This window comes from Dunckerocampus dactyliophorus, chromosome 11 (genome assembly GCF_027744805.1).
Source record: "Dunckerocampus dactyliophorus isolate RoL2022-P2 chromosome 11, RoL_Ddac_1.1, whole genome shotgun sequence".
In the NCBI taxonomy this organism is placed as follows: domain Eukaryota; kingdom Metazoa; phylum Chordata; class Actinopteri; order Syngnathiformes; family Syngnathidae; genus Dunckerocampus; species Dunckerocampus dactyliophorus.
Genome location: NC_072829.1, coordinates 22,001,238 through 22,019,252, shown reverse-complemented (window position 1 = coordinate 22,019,252; position 18,015 = coordinate 22,001,238). Strand labels below are relative to the sequence as shown.

At 44.5% G+C, this 18,015-nt stretch overlaps 1 protein-coding gene across 1 annotated transcript; it reads right to left on the bottom strand.

The window, feature by feature from the left end:
• Nucleotides 1-12,688: 12,688 nt before the first annotated feature.
• On the bottom strand, nucleotides 12,689-17,718 carry LOC129189580 (uncharacterized). The gene is made up of 4 exons (XM_054791404.1): nucleotides 14,036-17,718; nucleotides 13,645-13,702; nucleotides 13,273-13,419; nucleotides 12,689-12,760 (listed from the first exon to the last, which is right to left on the bottom strand). Exons 1-4 carry the CDS (start codon nucleotides 17,245-17,247, stop codon nucleotides 12,689-12,691), a joined length of 3,489 nt encoding a protein of 1,162 aa, XP_054647379.1. The 5' UTR covers nucleotides 17,248-17,718.
• Nucleotides 17,719-18,015: the final 297 nt, after the last annotated feature.

Genomic DNA, 18,015 nt, shown 5'->3' with positions numbered 1-18,015 from the left:
TTTGGCTTTCTGACCCTTGCTCGGCTCACCTGTAAGTACCTACCTGCCTGCTTGACGTCTTCAGCAGTAGCTGTATTTTTTGGTACTTCTGCTAGTTTTTTGTTAGCAGCTCTTTTCGTTACTTGTCTGTATTTTTCCCTGCTCAGCTCACCTTGCAAGCAGTGTTTTTTGTTACCATTTCCCGCGACTAGGTCCGGATGTATTTTTGTTGTACTTTGTTTCTTGTGTTGTTTTTGATACCCTTTTGTTATCCATTTTTGTATTAAAGACTTTTTCTGTTTCACTTATTCGACTCTGCATTTTGGATTCCTGTCTCACGGCCTTGGCTGTTCATAACACACATTCCATTTTGCTTGAAATGTTCAATTTTAGTAGGGACGGATGTGGCCACAACGGCAGGTACACTCTCATAAAGGGTACATACAGTACTGTATTAATATACAGTATAAGTAAGGCACCCACTTGAACTGTCTCTTAAATAACAAGTCATATAATTAATGTTTAATATGACCAAGTCACAGTACGGAAAACCAAGGACACTTACTATAGTATTGATCAGTGGGCACGTTGAGCCAGTATTAAATCAATCGAGAGAGGCTGTGGGGTGATGACTGTGTCCTGTTCAATGGAGGTGATTTGTCTTTCAATGTTATACATTATGTACTTCATTCTTCAAGCTTCTCCAAACCTTGTTCATAAGTCACCCAGCACAGTTAAAGCTGCTGTATGTCACGGAGAGTGGCTGCCTAGAGGGCACTAACTTTTGAACGTACCGCAAGCATTACAGTGCCCTCCAGAAGTAGTGGAACACTGATTGAAAACATCTGGGTTTGACATCAAAAGACCAATGTGAGACCAGAGAGCAACATTTCAGCTTTTATTTCCAGGTATTTGCATATGGATCAGATGCACAGTGGTTCCCAGACTTTTCACGGCTTCAGACATCTGACTGGAAGTCATGCATCCCCTACTCCTGCACATTTAAAAAAAACATAAACCACACGGAAACATCTTTTCTATATTAAATACATATAATATTAAAAAAAACATGTCTTATTTTCAAACTGCACACGTAGGCTACTTTAAAATGGAGAGGGCTTTAGAGGGGTAAGCTATTTTCCCGCAGGTTTTTCTTCTGTTTGGTGAATTTGTAGCAAGTGTCGACAAGCTGTGGTAAGATGTGGTGAAGTGTGCTCTTTATGCTCGTTAGTTGTGCTTTGGTCTGGAGCAAATGGAAATAATCAGTACAATGCAACTAATGTTACGTGTAAACTTAACAACTATGAGCATAGGAGCATAACGTCCAGAAATCAATAAGGAAATTAATTCAATAGGAGGCTTATTACTGAGCCAAATGGACATATGAGAACATATCGCATGAGATTGTGCGCCAAACAAAAATGCACAGCAGCACAGAGCTAGAACCTCACCTCTGCATTTACGCACAGCTGGTTCAAGTCCTGTCTGGAGGACAGGTAGTACTTTGTTGGCATTGGTAACTGTGTCTCAGACGAAATGGCTATGACCTGTGGGGTTGCCCAGGGGTCAATCCCTGGACCCCTAATATTCAACCTGTATATGCCTTTAGGGCAGCTAATGCACAGGTGCAACGTGTCCTACCACAACTATGCAGACGACACTCAGATCTATGTGTCATTGTCATGGTCTTGTAGATTTACTTTGTCACTGCATCAAACAGATCCGTGTGTGGATGCAAAACAACTTTCTCCAGCTAAACTCAAATCATTGTCTTTGGCCCACAGAAACACGGAGAAAGTGTTATCTTTCTCTAAAACTTCAAGTTAGAAATCCAGGGGTAATAATGGACTCAGATCTGAACTTTTAACAGCCACATTAAATCAATAACATCATCAGCTTTTTACCACCTAAAAGACATTGCCAAATGTTGTCTATGGGTGAAAAACAAGCAATTGTGAATCTGAGAGAAAATGGAAATCAATCTGAACCATTGCACAAACATTGGCCGTAGCCACTACAACAATTTGCAATTTCCTGGTGAAAAAAGAAAGAACTAATGTACTAAGCAAGCAACAATGAACAGCTACCTGCTGGACATGATGACAGAAACATTGTGAGAGCTGTAAAGAAAGGCCCCAAAACAACTGTTGGTGACATCAGCAATAGCCTGCAGAGGGCAGGAGTGAAGGCGTCACTATCTACTGTTCATATGAATAAAAGTATGAGTGGTTACACTGGAAGATGCAAATCACTCATGAATTAATCAAGTTTGAGCCGGTGACATACAGCACCTTTAAGCACCTAAAACTGAGAGCCTCAAGTGATGTTGGCATTGTGCTTTGATATTGACGGTTGAAAAATGTAGCCCTTTTAACTCATTTAAGTTTCCGTGAGCATGCTTCACTGGACACAATTGACCGAGCTGAATCATGTGAACAGAACCTTGACATTTTATCAAATTCATCCGCACTCTCCCATTAAAGCACCGTTTTAGTGGAGCACATTGTGCCACTGGAGTGAAGGCATGTTGTTACTAACTTGTCATGCAGGGTCATTTCTACTTAAATCCTTGTTTTCATGTAAATTCAAAACAACAGGAACTTGTTTGTCACTTTATTTGTGCATCAGTGGCGCACTGGCAGGTGCATGAAGCAGCAGGTTTCACAGGGTCCTGGAGGACTCATCTTTGTGTGAGACTGAACAAAGTATGAAAGTGCACCACACAAGCAGGTTTCAAGGCATTGTAATACAATGCAGCGAGCTGGCGTAAACTGAGCAGGGAAACAAAGTGTGAACTGAACAGCGTGACAACGCATGTGAGACTGCAGGAATGTGAACAAAAGACCCAGCAAGGACAGAAACCAGCCATTTGCCTGTTAATTTTCTTGTGACTTCCATTGTGCCTCATTTGCAGACTTTTCAGCATTAGTGGATTCGAGTGACATTTACAAAGCCAATTGCCTGTCGAAGGGCGTTTTTCCTTTCTTAATCCGATTTGTTCTTATCAAACTGCCAGTGATGGCGCAGCCTGTCCTGACATGCACTGAGCAGAAGGCCTGCAAGGAAACAGTTTGGAGTGCATCTGGGTGTGACACAGCAGGGCTTACCAATGAGCACTCATGCTGTCAGAAAATGTTCTCATTTCCTCTTCATGATATTTTCGACCCACTGTTTTCATACTGGCAATGGTGCAAGCACTGTAGCTAAATGTTGGTGCCTCCAGCAAATTTGGGGTCTTGGGGTCTAACTACATTGGAACCTCTAAGGTCCGACACAATGCTGTCAATGATGCTTGTCAGATTGGAAATAATGGAAATAGAAATAATCCATTCAACATTCAAACTGCCGCCATTATATATTCTTTTTAGGGATTTTTTTTTGTGTCACTAACTAATGGTTGACCTTCCTGACTTGTGTGCAGGCAGCGTGATACCAGTTCCCTCTTCGTGACCACTTGGTGTTTTTTATTATTTATTGACTGGAGTGTAAAGTAGTACAAATTAAAATAGTAGATTGTTTGAAGGTCGTAAACAGGTTTTCTAAGCTCCAGCTACTGTATAAAAAATATTTTATTTACAAATAAGGAATCCTACTTGGTGGCTTGTCACGGTTGGGTCTGGAACAGATTAACCTCGATAAAGGGTGGAGAACTGTACATACAAAAGCTATATAAAATGCTGAAATACAAATATATGCAAAACTATATAAAAATGATGGACTTTTTATGATAATTTGGGCATTGCTTTACATTTGAATCAATCTGAGCTTTTCTGGTTAATAGTTTTAAAATAATATAATTAATATAATTATATTGAAGGCGATTTTTATTTCCAGATATTTTGCTTGCCCCTGGAGGCATCAGTGCCCTTAGATTTGCCTGTGTTGCCTAAAGGACCAGCTGACTCTATGTTAGATGTTTCCTGATGCTGTTAACAGGATTTTGATGACTAAAAATTGCTTTGATCCCAGTGCAGCGCACATGCTATGATATTCGAGGATGTGCATTTCTATTTGTTTAGGAGACAATTTCTCAGCATTCGCACAAATTCTAGGCTTGGTATGTCTAGCTGTATGATTATTTACCGTTGTTCCCATGGCTGCCTGAACGCAATCAATGAAGCAGATGCCTGTAATGAGTGGCTCATTGCTCGCCTCTTTATTATCTTCTCACCAGTGCTATTCAATATCAGCCAGGTAGTCTAGTTTTAAAGCTGTAATTAAACCAATTAGAGTTTATACTGATGTAGACTTGTCCAATATGCACAGTGCATTAGCTGTTCTGCCATGCTAGTTTCACACATAGAGCCTAACAGCATGCAGAGGTAAGCTCTTACCCCCTCCAGTTCAGAGACTGCCTCAGTGATGCATGATGACAATAGCACAGTTTCCTGGATTATGCCCTTCAAGGACAGGCCACACTTTGTGTGTCAGACAGGCAACAGAGGAGCACAACACAGCCTCCAGAGACTGCCCTGTTACCCCTTGCACTTGACTGATTGTGCTGTACCAAGCATGATGACCCTGCCTCTCCCATACATGAGTGATATGTTAGGCTAGACACACCCTGTGTGTGTTGTGGTAGCACTTTAACACCTTTCGCCATCAGTTCAGCACTGTTAAAACTTTGCTGCTTCCCAGCTTAATGCAGCCTGTCATTTCTATTTCTCCAAGTGTCGAACTAAAATGTTACTAAATTGAGACCGTAACTCCACCAATACACACCTCAAGAAGTGTCACTTTGCTTTGACTAGACTGTCAGTTTATGAAACCTGTGTGTAAAACTAGGTCAGCAGCAGTGATGTTTTTATGTGAAATAAAAATTATGGCCACATACCAAGAGAGTTCTTGCTTACTGTCTGTGCTTCGTTTATCTCCAGTGTTTCTTCCTAAAATGGACTAAACCATACAGCTCAACCAGGCTGCTTTTCACAATGGTTGAGAATATTCAAGCATGCACTACAGATGTTAAAAGTGCTGTATGCTGTCTGTTTGGGTATTACCTAGCAACTTTCTGGATGAATAGATGAGCATAGTAAGTACGACTTACAGCCTGTAGATGCAAATACAGTCATCCCTCACGACATCGCTCATCAACATCAACGCGTTTTTTTGAAAATGAATTACTTCATGAATGAACGCTGTTTTGTGTGCCCTGTGGACTCCATTCCATTGTTTTCCGCTTAGCCGGGTCTGGGTCGCGGGGGCAGCAGTCTCGGTAGGGAAGTCCAGACTTCCCGGTCCACGGCTACCTCTTCCAGTTCCACCGGCCAGTTCCCAGGCCAACTGTGAAACAAAATCCCTGCAGCGTGTCCTAGGTCCTAGGTCTATGACGACGTGCAAGCACATTGATCCAGGTGATGTATAATATCAGCCTAGCACCCTCGGCTCAAGCTATCTAGTAAAAGCTGGAGATTTTCTTTGTGTTTTTGAAAGCTTTTTCTCAGTTTAGAGAGGTCTGTGTGAACATGCATCATTTTTACAAAATGAAAACACACAATATGCACGCTTGCTGTGTACCACACGCAGTTGCACCTTCCGCTTCTCCTAAGGGTCTTAGCCAAAATCGTATTTTTAATACGTGGCTTATATTTGTTTTGAGGATTTGAGTTGTGGGATCCGCTGGTTACAGTAAATGTACACTTCACTGGAGAGCTTTTCATTTTGAACAGCCTAGTGCTCTGTGTTCAAGGATGAATGAGAGGTTCTGATCACATGAACGGATATTTTCAAAAACACACATTTTCCCCACTCCAATGTTAAAGTTTAAAAAAAAATCTCTGTTCACATAAAAACACTTTCACCGGCTGTCATGCGTATTTTGGCCAAACAGACGCCTGAACAGACGACCACAGCTGGTAGTACTTGGTGCGCATTCGCCTCTGTTCATCAATATAGTGGGATATCAGATGTACAATGATGTATACATTATATTTAAACGTTTTACAAACACAAGATAAGGTCGCGGATTTCTTATGACACAAATCAAAAAGATGAGTTTTACCTGTCCACACAGAAACGCTGAATCTGGAGTTTTTGAAAATCTCCTCTCTGGCTGGAGCTTTCCAAAGGTCAGTTTTGAAGGACAAACTCCTACATTTGCATGTGAGTGAGAAACCAAAACGCATAGAAAAATATCCATCAATCCATTTTTTATGCTACGCTTATCCTCATTAGGGTCGCAGGGTCATGCTGGAGTCTATCCCAGCTGACTTCGGGCGACAGGCGGGGTGAACAGAAAAATATGCGCTTTGAAAATATTCGTATTTGCGTGCACATGGCCTAATATACTGTACTTGTGCATGCACACGCCCTCCTTTTTCAAAGATATATGTGATATGTTTAGACCAGAAGGAAAACATAATGCTCTGATAAAAACAGGATTTCAAATAATTTATTTTCCTCTCTCCTGTTTTGGTCGAACCAAACAGCCAAATAGGCATCATGGCCGTCCACTCAAGCATGTAGATAAGGTACAAAGCCAGCCAAGCTGCCTTCCATCTTGACGGTCTGCTTAATCACCCGACACCAGAATTTTTCAAATTTGAGCACATTTTGGATTATAATTCTTAGTACGACCGTGGTTTCAGATTCAGCCTTTCCTTATGTTTTGTGATGCTACTGATGCTTTTATTCCATAGCTGGTGTTACACAGCAAGAGGCCAGTGGAGGGCCAGTGTAGTGGATGCTGAGGTCAACCAGTGAAGGCAGCCCTGCAAGGTCAATAAACCTCTGGTGCCAGAAACCTCAGTGGTAGTTTACACCAACTGAACAAACTGAACGACGACATCAGGGCGAACCCTGACAACAAACGTGCATTTCATAGACTAAGTCCAGTGGGATATTTCAATACATCTCCAACATGCCTTTATATTCAGGAATATGACAAATGGACATATGCACTCAAACATTGAATGCTTGTTTGCACCATACTGTTCTTACTCTTGAGCACCTTTTTTGTGACTTTCAAAAGGTAAGCATTCGGAAGTTTATTTTGTTACATTGAAACCAATCATGGAGTGTAAACTGGCCTTGCTATAACTTTATTTTCAGTCGCAGACAAAAGAGCAGAGGTGTTGTAAATAGAGCTACAAATCCATTTGCAGGCAATAATTTACCACCACTCAAGCTCTTGGACACATAAGCATGCTGCATATCAAAATATTTACATGCACAAAGGACTTAATACAGTACTGCAAGCAAACGCTATTAATGTGCACTACTTAAACTGCACACAAACTAAAATGAAGAAGTGAGACTAATGGAATTGGCGTCGGCAGATGTAGTGTTCAGTGCTGTCACACTAAGACGTTTGGGTTTAACAAAGTGGTGTTAAATGTTCTGAAGTTGTCAGGAAAAAGAAGGGAAGCAGAAAAGGAACACCTGTAGTGCTCATGAATGAAAGTAGCCATTACATTATTTTTAGGGATGCTCCGATCTATCGGTCAGTGGTCAGTGTCAGTATTCAGCACTGCTGTTGATATGCTATGTTCGGAATAAAGTTTGGGACGCAACACTTGCCTCCATCCACCGTTATAGCATGTGCAGGCGTTAATAACGTTAGAAATGTTAGTTAAAGAAATTAATTACCGCCGTTAACGTGTTACCCCAATGATGTCACTTCTGGAAATGAGGCTGAGCTTTGAGACCTAATTCGTCATGGTTGGTGCCATGGACTATAAATCAAATTTTTGCGAATTTACCGTTCGCTTTCAAAAATCGAGAACATAACATGTAGAACACAATTACAAAGAATATATAATATGTTTAGGCAACGTTGATGAATCATTGTTACAACCCAGGGGAACATAACGTATTTAAGGAGGACACAGGAGGCGGGAAAAGCAAGTCACCAAAGTTTATTGATAAATAAACTAAAAAAAAAAAGAAAACCCCCTCCAGTGACCAAAGAAAAAGTCCTGCTGCGCTGGCCCAAACGAACAAAAGGACGGTGAGGTGAACGGGCCAACCCTATACAGGGCAGTCGTCCTGTCATCTCACTGGTATCACTAAACAAGGAAAGAGACACAACAAAAATCCTAAACAAAACCAAAACAGGACAGCCAGTCACACCAGAACAATACAAGAACTAAAAACTAATAGAAAACACAGAAACCCAGCCTGCTGCTGTCCGTCATGCCAGCAGCCAGCACGAAGCAGCTGAGTTGCCCTGGAGCATGACGAGTTGGAAACGACCCTGCCGCCAATGAAGGCAGAGTGCAAGATGGGGAACAGAGAGCACACCTGTACTCATTTATAAGCTTCAGAAAGGGTGGGGCCAATCATCTGCTTCCTGCCAAAACAAACAAAACATTATCACATTAGGGACCGTTTAATGCTGTGGCTGTCTCTTGTTTCCCTGCAGTGATCCCGTAACCTGCGCATTACAGTTGTGCAATGTGGTGTAAACAAGGAATAATAGGAGTGTAAAGGGGACTTTAGGTGTTAGTTCAGGTCTACAGGGTTCTTATAATGGTAAAAATTCTATTTAGAAGGTCATAAACAGGTTTCCACTGCTCTAACTACGAAAATATTCAATTTATTTAAATTGAATCCTACTTCGAGGAAATTCACTTATCGTGGTCGGGTCTGGAACCAATTAACCGCGATAAACAAGGGATACTACAGCTTACTACAGCTTGTTGAACTCTGATGAACAAAAGTGTCTCATGTCTCACTCATCGGAACTAGGAACTCCGCTGGGACCACCGAGTGTAGGTAGGATTGCAAGGTTTATGTGTCTTTCTGTGTAAATGGACACCTGCGGCTTATAGACAAGTGCGGCCAATATACTGTACGTACAAACTTTTTTTCCTCTTTAAATTTGTCGGCGCAGCTTGTATTCAGGTGCGCTCAATCTCAGTGCAGAATTTACAGTATATATTTTTAATATGATTAATGAATAAATCAATCATTTTTGTCGGATGAAAAATATCAGATAATTCCCAGAAAGTTAATATGTAAAACGTCTTCTCGTGTCAAAGTCGCAACCGAGCCGAGAAGAGAAAAAGACAGCAAATGCACACGATAACATCAGAAAGTGTGGATTAAAGCCGCAAGCTTTATTAATGGATTCTTATTTATGCTGTCTGTCTTCCGTTGTGTTCTTTATCATTCTGACATCCTGTGTCCTGAGGGGTCAACCAGTCACTGAGTAGATGCGGTAGCATGGAAGTACGTGGCTGCCTACAATTAGTATTTGGGCTGGTTGGTGATTTATCTTTGAGCATCTGTATTCTTATCACCACATATGCGTGCAGCACATGGCTAGGCTGCTCAAGCCCAGCTGTAATTACGAGTGGGCCTCTGAAAAATGAACTGAGTCATTTTCATTTATGCTTATTGTATAATCACACCAAAGTGTTCCCACACTGACCATTCTGATGCGTCAAAGAATTAAAATTAGCCTCACATCGACATGTGTATATGTAAGTCATCATTAAAAGGCTGTTCGGACAAAACGCTGTTTCATGTTTGAGTGTCTCGTTAACAACAGTTCATTATTTGACATGACCCCCATGACCATGCTGTGTCAGCAAAACCAGTGCGAGGTCAGAGGTTAATCAAGTGTATATTATTGAAGACAGCTTTATTTTAAGAGGTTAAATATACTCACACATTTTGTAAACTGGGATGATCAGGTGGGTGACAGTCAACACAGCAGTTTAACATGCTGTCAGTCATGAATACAAAATATGTATGATCTTACTAAATACTACACTGGTGTAGTGTACATATTTCAAAGCTAAGAATGTTACATATTGTTGGATGAATGGATGGATAGACTGGACATTTTCGGTCCCTACTAATGGTGACCCTTGTGCAGCATATTAAAAATGACCCATGACCAAGGGGTAGGTCATTATCCATGCTTTCAAAAACATGAGTCTATCCTCTTGTCATCAGAAAAACAAACAAAAGGTCATTTTTCTACAGGCAAGAGCAGTGTCATCAGATATGCACCACTGCCCGTTCTCTAATAAGGATCTTTTTAACTGCAAACTAACTGAATTAGGGAAACTGTGTCTCCACCATGTTTTAACTCACCATATGGACAAGTATGTAGACAGAATGTAAGGATCACCATGTTTTTTTGTTAAACATTCAACCCAAGAAACAGTTACATCGTAATAAGCTGTCAAAGACACCTAAAAAGACTGTTTATGCGTTTATTTTGATTCATTTCCAATGACCGGTAGAGTGATCATTAAGTTTATTCCGGTGGTCCTCGGGTTATGAATGAGTACCGTTCCTAGACTGTGATATAAGTCGAGTTTTCATGCAAGTCAAGTCAGAACCTATACCTAGATTATACTTAAATGAACTCCCAAGTCACTCACACTGTACACAGAACAAATGAAGGACATATAAACTACAGTAATAAAAAGATTAAATGCAGTGGAATCTCAGTTAGCGTCATTAATCCTTTCTACAAGGTCCGTCTCAAAAGCGAAACGTACTCTAACAGAACAATTATAGGTTTACATGCAGGAAAAAATGTATATAAATGACGAATGAAAGGAATAAATGAGAATTTAATGGCACTTTTACGTTGATTGGCGACTTGATTATTGACAAAGGCGGCTATGAGGTGGCGAGCAGTGATCACATGGACACCACCGTCGTGTTTTGCTATGAATTATTTCTTGAATTCATTTCTCACCTTCTTTATCAAAATGCTGTCACTTGCAACTTTGATCAATAACAAAAAGCAAAGACTTGTGGCATAACTGTGTTAGTTCACAAACAACTACAGTGTCAACCGTTGATGGCATCATAGACAGGCGACTGACCTGGGGGACACTGACTTCCAGTTCCGGTTTCCAAGCTAACAGTAACAGGCTGATAATAGGTACTCTAACCAAGAAAGTACGTGAACCGAGGTAAAATATTCAGTCGAGCAGTTGGGATCATAACAGTAGACAATATTAGTGAGCGTGTCTCCTCTCTCAGAGATTTTTATGATGTTCATTTTCACTTTTTCTTTGGTGCATTGCTGCTTGGGAGACATAATGAAGTCCAAAAAGTTAACTAATAAGTGATCGTATTCTTCCTCCGTGTGGCTGCACAGGCACACACTGTATTCTCCTGCCCAGCACAACACACTGGATTCTTGTGCCGTGTATTTTTCCACTGGAAAACGCTGGTTCTCGAGCAAGTCTTGTCTTTACGGACCAAAATAATTTTTTTTTAGCAATTTATGGGAGTGCGTTCGTACAACGAAATATCATAACACGGAACCTGGTAAACCGATAATCACTTGTGGCTATGTCTTCATAGATTGTTTTTGTCATAATTGTGTTATTAAAACTGAGCATGCATGCAGCTTCTCTCAAGTTTTTAATGCAGAGTATAAACATTTCTACAACCTCTGTGATCTGTAATAAGAGTAACTTTTGATTCACTCTTCACACTGAGCGGCATTAGAAAGAGCATGACTAATGTCTATTATTACGTTGGTATCCAGGTGGACCGTATTATATTACTCACAGCGGACTTCATCTTTCCACTCAGCCACAGAGTTCAGCGCAGGATAACTGGGCTCTGCACCAATAGTGTGCCACTGGAGCAGCTGAACTACGACCTCCAGGTGATTTTTGAGGGAGGTAGAGTCAAAGAAATCAATAGGTTTCTCCCTGTCAAGACCATCCATTTGTGCTGCACATTACATGCCCAACCAGCCATTACTTTTTTAGATGCATCTAGGCATCCTCGCTCATGAGGGTATGCAAACAGTCATGTGCTTACAACATGCACTATCAATATTACATCAAATGTTTGTCAATATCAGTGATGCCCATCTCTTGCCTGCAGTTTCAAAACATGCAAGCTTGTAAGCTTTGCAAAGTTAACTCAAAGTACTCCTTGAGCCAGAGCTTAAGCTTTTAGCTTAGTGGACCACATTCTGTCCTTTGTGCAGGAGAAGGCGCTTCTAGTTCAGATTCATGGTCACTTGGAGGAGGATAATAGTGGCTTAGTGATCAGTGAAGCACAGATTGACATCAGCGCGGTTATCTCAAAACAACCAGAACAGAGGAGTGAGACATTTGAGTCCTATCACAAAAGCAGCCCATGCGCCACTCAAGGTAAAAGATGAGATTTCTGCTTTCTTAAGAAACATGTGCACCACTTGACCCATCCATTGCTGACTTTTCCCTACCATGTATAAAAGATTATCTCATACGTTACATTTACATTTCTTTGCCTTTCTTTAATAACAACATGCATGGCCTGACTTAGAACTGGGGAAAATTTTGGCAGTGTTTCTCCCAGTGTGCAAAGTAAAAACTCGATTAAAAAATATCTAAATTAATCTGCTTGTTACTTTTATTGCCAAATGTGTCACGAGTGGCAGAAGCCACAGCAGGAAAATTAGGATCCCAACGCAAGACTAGGACGACTTCAAAATACAAAATAAAGTTTAATAACAAAAAGAGTCCAAACAGGTAAAGTACAACAAAGGAAAATCCACTCTGGGTAACAAACATAAAACACTGACAGCAGAAGGCTGTCAGGAAAAAACTAGAAGTAACAACAGAAAAACGCTGAAGGCAAACCAACAGGAAAACACTAGTAAATACTGAGCAAGCAAGTACAAGTACAGGTAGCGGGCCAGAAAGCAGGGAAAAGGTAGTGGAGCCGGACTGAGCGGTAGCAAGGAACGGGAGGTCAGGAAGTACAATCTGGCGATGATCAGAAGCTGCTGCCTTGCTTAAAAGGAGTCCTGATTGCAGATTGCCCGCAGGTGCGCTCCGGCGTCTCCGCCCACACCGGCTGAGGTGCACTGCGGACAAATGGCAGACAGGCGGCAGCAGAGCGACAGGCAAAGTGTGACAGTATGTCCCCCCCTCATAAGACGCCTCCTGGCGGCTTACCTGGCTTGTTAGGATGGAGACGGTGGAAGTCGCTTATGAGTGACGGGTCCAAGATAAGGGAGCGGGAGACCCAAGAACGCTCCTCAGGGCCGTAACCCTCCCAGTCGACCAGGTACTGGAATCCCCTGCCCCTCCTTCGGGAGTCCAAGATGGCCTTCACTGTGTACGCTGGATGGCCATCGATCAGGCGCGGCGGAGGAGGCGACTCGACCGGGGGGCACAGGTGACTGGAGGACACAGGCTTGAGGCAGGAGACGTGGAATACCGGGTGTACCTTGAGTGCTGGTGGTAGTTTGAGTCTGACGGAGGAGGGACTGATGATGGAGTCGATCTTGTACGGTCCCACAAATCTGGGTGCCAGCTTCCGGCTGGTTCCGGCCAACGGTAAGTCCCTGGATGACAACCAGACTTCCTGGCCGACCTGGTAGACGGGTGCCGGGATCCTGTGGCGGTCGGCCAGGCGTCGATTACGGTCCGCCGTGCGGTTCAGCGCAGCTATTGTCTCCCGCCATACTCTTCGGGCGCGGCGCAGGTGGACTTGGACCGATGGCACCGACACTTCCGCCTCCTGAGACGGAAAAAGAGGAGGCTGGTATCCATTAGCGACTTTGAAGGGTGACATACCTGTGGCCGAGCTGACAAGAGTGTTGTGCGCGTATTCCACCCAGGGGAGGTGGATGGACCAGGATGACGGGTGTCGGTGGCAGACGCAGCGTAAGGCCGCCTCGAGGTCCTGGTTGGCCCGCTCTGTCTGGCCGTTGGTCTGTGGATGGTGACCGGATGATAGGCTCACCGATGCCCCGAGTAACTTGCAGAAGGACTTCCACACCTTGGAAGTGAATTGGGGTCCTCTGTCGGAGACGATATTGAGTGGAATGCCGTGGATGCGGAAGACATGTCTCACCAAGAGGCGAGCTGTGTCCAGTGAAGTAGGTAGTCCAGGTAATGCTATAAAATGTACCATCTTGGAAAACCGGTCAACAATGTTCAGGATTGTGGTGTTTCCTCTGGAAGGGGGTAGTCCGGTAACGAAGTCCATCGCTATATGTGACCAGGGACGGGTCGGGATGGGCAACGGTTGTAACAAGCCCGCCGGAGGTCGATTGGACGACTTATTTCTGGCGCAGACAGAGCAGGCCGCGACGAACTCCTTTCCATCCGCCGCCATGGAGGGCCACCAAAACCTCTGCGCCAAAGCCAGCTGGGTTCGTCTGGTTCCTGGGTGACAGGTAACTCTGGATGCATGACCCCACTGCAATACGTCCGATCTTAGTGTCTCTGGGACAAACAATTTGCCAGCCGGACAACCCTCTGGAGGCTCCTCCCCTTCAGTTGCCTCCGACACCTTCTCCACCTCCCACCGAACCGCGCCTAGCACCCGGGCCACAGGTATGATGGTCTCCGGCGCTGTTCCCTCCTCCGTGGAACTGAAGACTCTGGAAAGGGCGTCGGGTTTAATATTGCGTGATCCGGGTCTGTAGGTGATGGAAAAATTGAAGCGTGTTAGGAACAGTGACCAACGGGCTTGTCTGGCATTAAGTCTCTGGGCGGTTCTGATGTAGGACAAGTTCTTGTGGTCGGTGATAACTATAAATGGATGAACTGCACCCTCCAGCCAGTGCCGCCACTCCCGCAGCGCGAGAACGATGGCCAACAGCTCCCTGTTGCCCACATCGTAGTTTCCTTCAGCCTGTGTGAGGCGACGCGAGAAGAAGGCGCAAGGATGCAGTTTCTGGTCGACCGGGGACCGCTGGGACAGGACGGCTCCCACTCCCGTATCAGAAGCGTCAACCTCAACAGAAAATTGTAAGTTAGGATCAGGATGTACCAGAACCGGAGCGGATGTAAACAATGTTTTGAGTGTGTTAAACGCAGAATTAGCCTCTGGGGTCCATACAAACGGAATTTTTGGTGATGTAAGCCTAGTCAGAGGTCCTGCTTTGCTGCTGAAATTACGTATGAATCGCCTGTAGAAGTTGGCGAACCCGAGGAACCTCTGCAAATGCTTCCTTGATTTAGGAGTAGGCCACTCGACCACCGCCTGGATCTTGGCGGGATCGGCACGCAGCTGACCCTTCTCCACAATGTACCCCAGAAATGGCACCGAAGTGGCGTGAAAGTCGCACTTCTCTGCCTTCACATAGAGCCTATTTTCCATTAATCGCTGGAGAACTAGTCGGACATGAGTGATGTGGTCTTGCAGATTCCTGGAAAAGATAAGTATGTCATCTAGATATACAAAACAGAATTGATTTATCATGTCGCTGAGGACGTCATTAATGAGGTTTTGGAACACCGCCGGGGCGTTCGTGAGCCCAAAAGGCATAACCAGATATTCGAAGTGCCCCAGCGGTGTGTTAAACGCGGTCTTCCACTCATCTCCATCCTTAATGCGTACCAGATGGTAGGCGTTGCGGAGGTCTAATTTCGAAAAAATGCGTGCTGAATGTAAGGCGGAAAAGGCAGAATCCATGAGTGGCAAAGAGTAGCTATTGCGGACAGTAATGCTATTGAGCCCCCGGTAGTCGATACAGGGCCGAAGGGATTTGTCCTTTTTGGCGACAAAGAAAAAACCCGCCCCAAGTGGCGATGAAGAGGGTCGAATAAGACCGGCTGCTAGCGAAGAAGATATATATTCCTTGAGCGCCTTTTGTTCTGGAGTGGAAATGTTATACAATTTGGCGCTCGGAAAGGTGGCGTTAGGCAGTAATTCTATGGCACAGTCGTATGGTCGATGAGGGGGAAGTGTCTGAGCACGGTCCTTGCTGAACACTTGCTTTAAGTCGTGGTATTCGCTAGGAATACCTGTAAGATCTATCTCCTCCTCTGGGAAATTGAAAGAGGGAACATCGGACCGAGCCGAACGGAGGCAGTTAGCATGACAAAAGGGGCTCCAACTGGAGACGTGCAACTTGTTCCAATCTATGAGGGGATTGTGAAGCTTAAGCCAGGTTAGCCCCAAAACTAGTGGCGCGGACTGGGAGGGCATGACGTAAAAGCGGATGGTTTCGGAGTGATTACCTGAGAGATGGAGAGTAAGCGGTTCGGTTTGGTGTGTAATGGCCGCCAGGAAGCGCCTATCCAAAGACCAGACCTCTTTACTAGCAGGCAACTTAATCATACTGATATTATTTTTGAGAACAAACGCTGTGTCCAAAAAACAGTCATCAGCGCCCGAGTCAATAAGGGCGGCTATGTCAATGCTACTACCCTTGTTAATGACTATTCCCTTAATTAGAAGTCTCTTGAAGGGAACTTCCTCTGCTGTAGTGGCTGAGTTCTGGAGATACTCACAGCTCCCCATGACTGGGCTGTCCTCCGGAACAGGTTGGTTGCTCCTGGGTTTAAGCTTCGGCTCCGCTGCTGATCCAGGAGTCGATCCCTGGTGACGATGGGGTCGAATAGGGCATTGGAGGAGTCGATGCCCCGGATTACCGCAGTAGAGGCACAGGTCCAGCTTGCGACGACGTGCTCTTTCCTCGGCGGCGAGGCGTCGTCCTCCGAGTTGCATAGGAACCTCTGGCGGTGCGGCCACAGCGTCCCCGATGCCTGGTTCGAGCGTCTGTCCCTCCGGAGGAGGAAATGGTATCCTTGTCGGGATCGACACCCTGCCGTAGTATCCCTCCTTGGCGTACTCTCTCACCCTTTCCTTCATGCGATTCTCTAATTCAATAGCCAAGTTAATAAGGCCGTTGAGGGAAGTAGTGTTGTCCTTGGCGACTAACTCATCCTTAATGTGTGCGTCGAGTGCCTTGCGAAAAATACTTCGAAGGACGGTATCGGGATACCCACTCTCTACAGCGAGCACACGGAAGTCAATTGAAAAATCCGCCACCGGGCGTCCTCTCTGCTTCATATCTAATAGCTGACTAGCTGCTTCCATTCCCCGAATGGGGTGATGAAACACACATCTCATTTCTTCTAGGAACATAGGTAAGGAGGTGCGTATGGCAGGCATAGACGTGCTCGCAACCATAGCCCACGTAGCGGCTCTACCCGAGAGTAAACTCATTATGAACGCTACCTTAGATTGGTCCGATGAGTACGTGGTGGGTTGCTGGTCAAACACGAGGGAACACTGGTGTAAGAACTGGTTGCAGGAGTCCGAGTCTCCAGAGAAGCGAGAAGGGTGAGGAATATTTGGCTCACGCTGCTGATGAGGCACAGGTGCGTGTGCAGCTGCGCCATTAGGTGTATCCAAGGTGTGTGGGGACGTACCGACCTCTGGTGGCGGGTGAGAGGAGGTACTGGCAAGGCGCTGGTTTAGGGCATCCATTCCAGCGGATAGCACCGATATGGCCTCCATGATGCCTTGGAGAGACTTCTCGTGACCACCGACTAATTGGCCTTGATGCGCCAGGGCCGAGCGGAAGTGCTCCATGTCTGCGGGATCCATCTTGGCCAGATTGTTCTGTCACGAGTGGCAGAAGCCACAGCAGGAAAATTAGGATCCCAACGCAAGACTAGGACGACTTCAAAATACAAAATAAAGTTTAATAACAAAAAGAGTCCAAACAGGTAAAGTACAACAAAGGAAAATCCACTCTGGGTAACAAACATAAAACACTGACAGCAGAAGGCTGTCAGGAAAAAACTAGAAGTAACAACAGAAAAACGCTGAAGGCAAACCAACAGGAAAACACTAGTAAATACTGAGCAAGCAAGTACAAGTACAGGTAGCGGGCCAGAAAGCAGGGAAAAGGTAGTGGAGCCGGACTGAGCGGTAGCAAGGAACGGGAGGTCAGGAAGTACAATCTGGCGATGATCAGAAGCTGCTGCCTTGCTTAAAAGGAGTCCTGATTGCAGATTGCCCGCAGGTGCGCTCCGGCGTCTCCGCCCACACCGGCTGAGGTGCACTGCGGACAAATGGCAGACAGGCGGCAGCAGAGCGACAGGCAAAGTGTGACAAAATGCTTGCAATAGTTCATAATGAGCCACACACACACAGACACACACACATCTCGATATAAAGTAAAGTTGGTTGTACTCAACAGATGGTGGTTATTAAATTGGGAGTTGACAACAATAGAACCTTCAAGGTTGAATGCAGTCCACACCAGGAGGCCGGCCAATCTCCAATTACATACATCCAGTTGGTGTTTGTTGAACAACTTCGTACAATGTAATACAGATGTTTTATATATACAAGTATAATAAACAATTG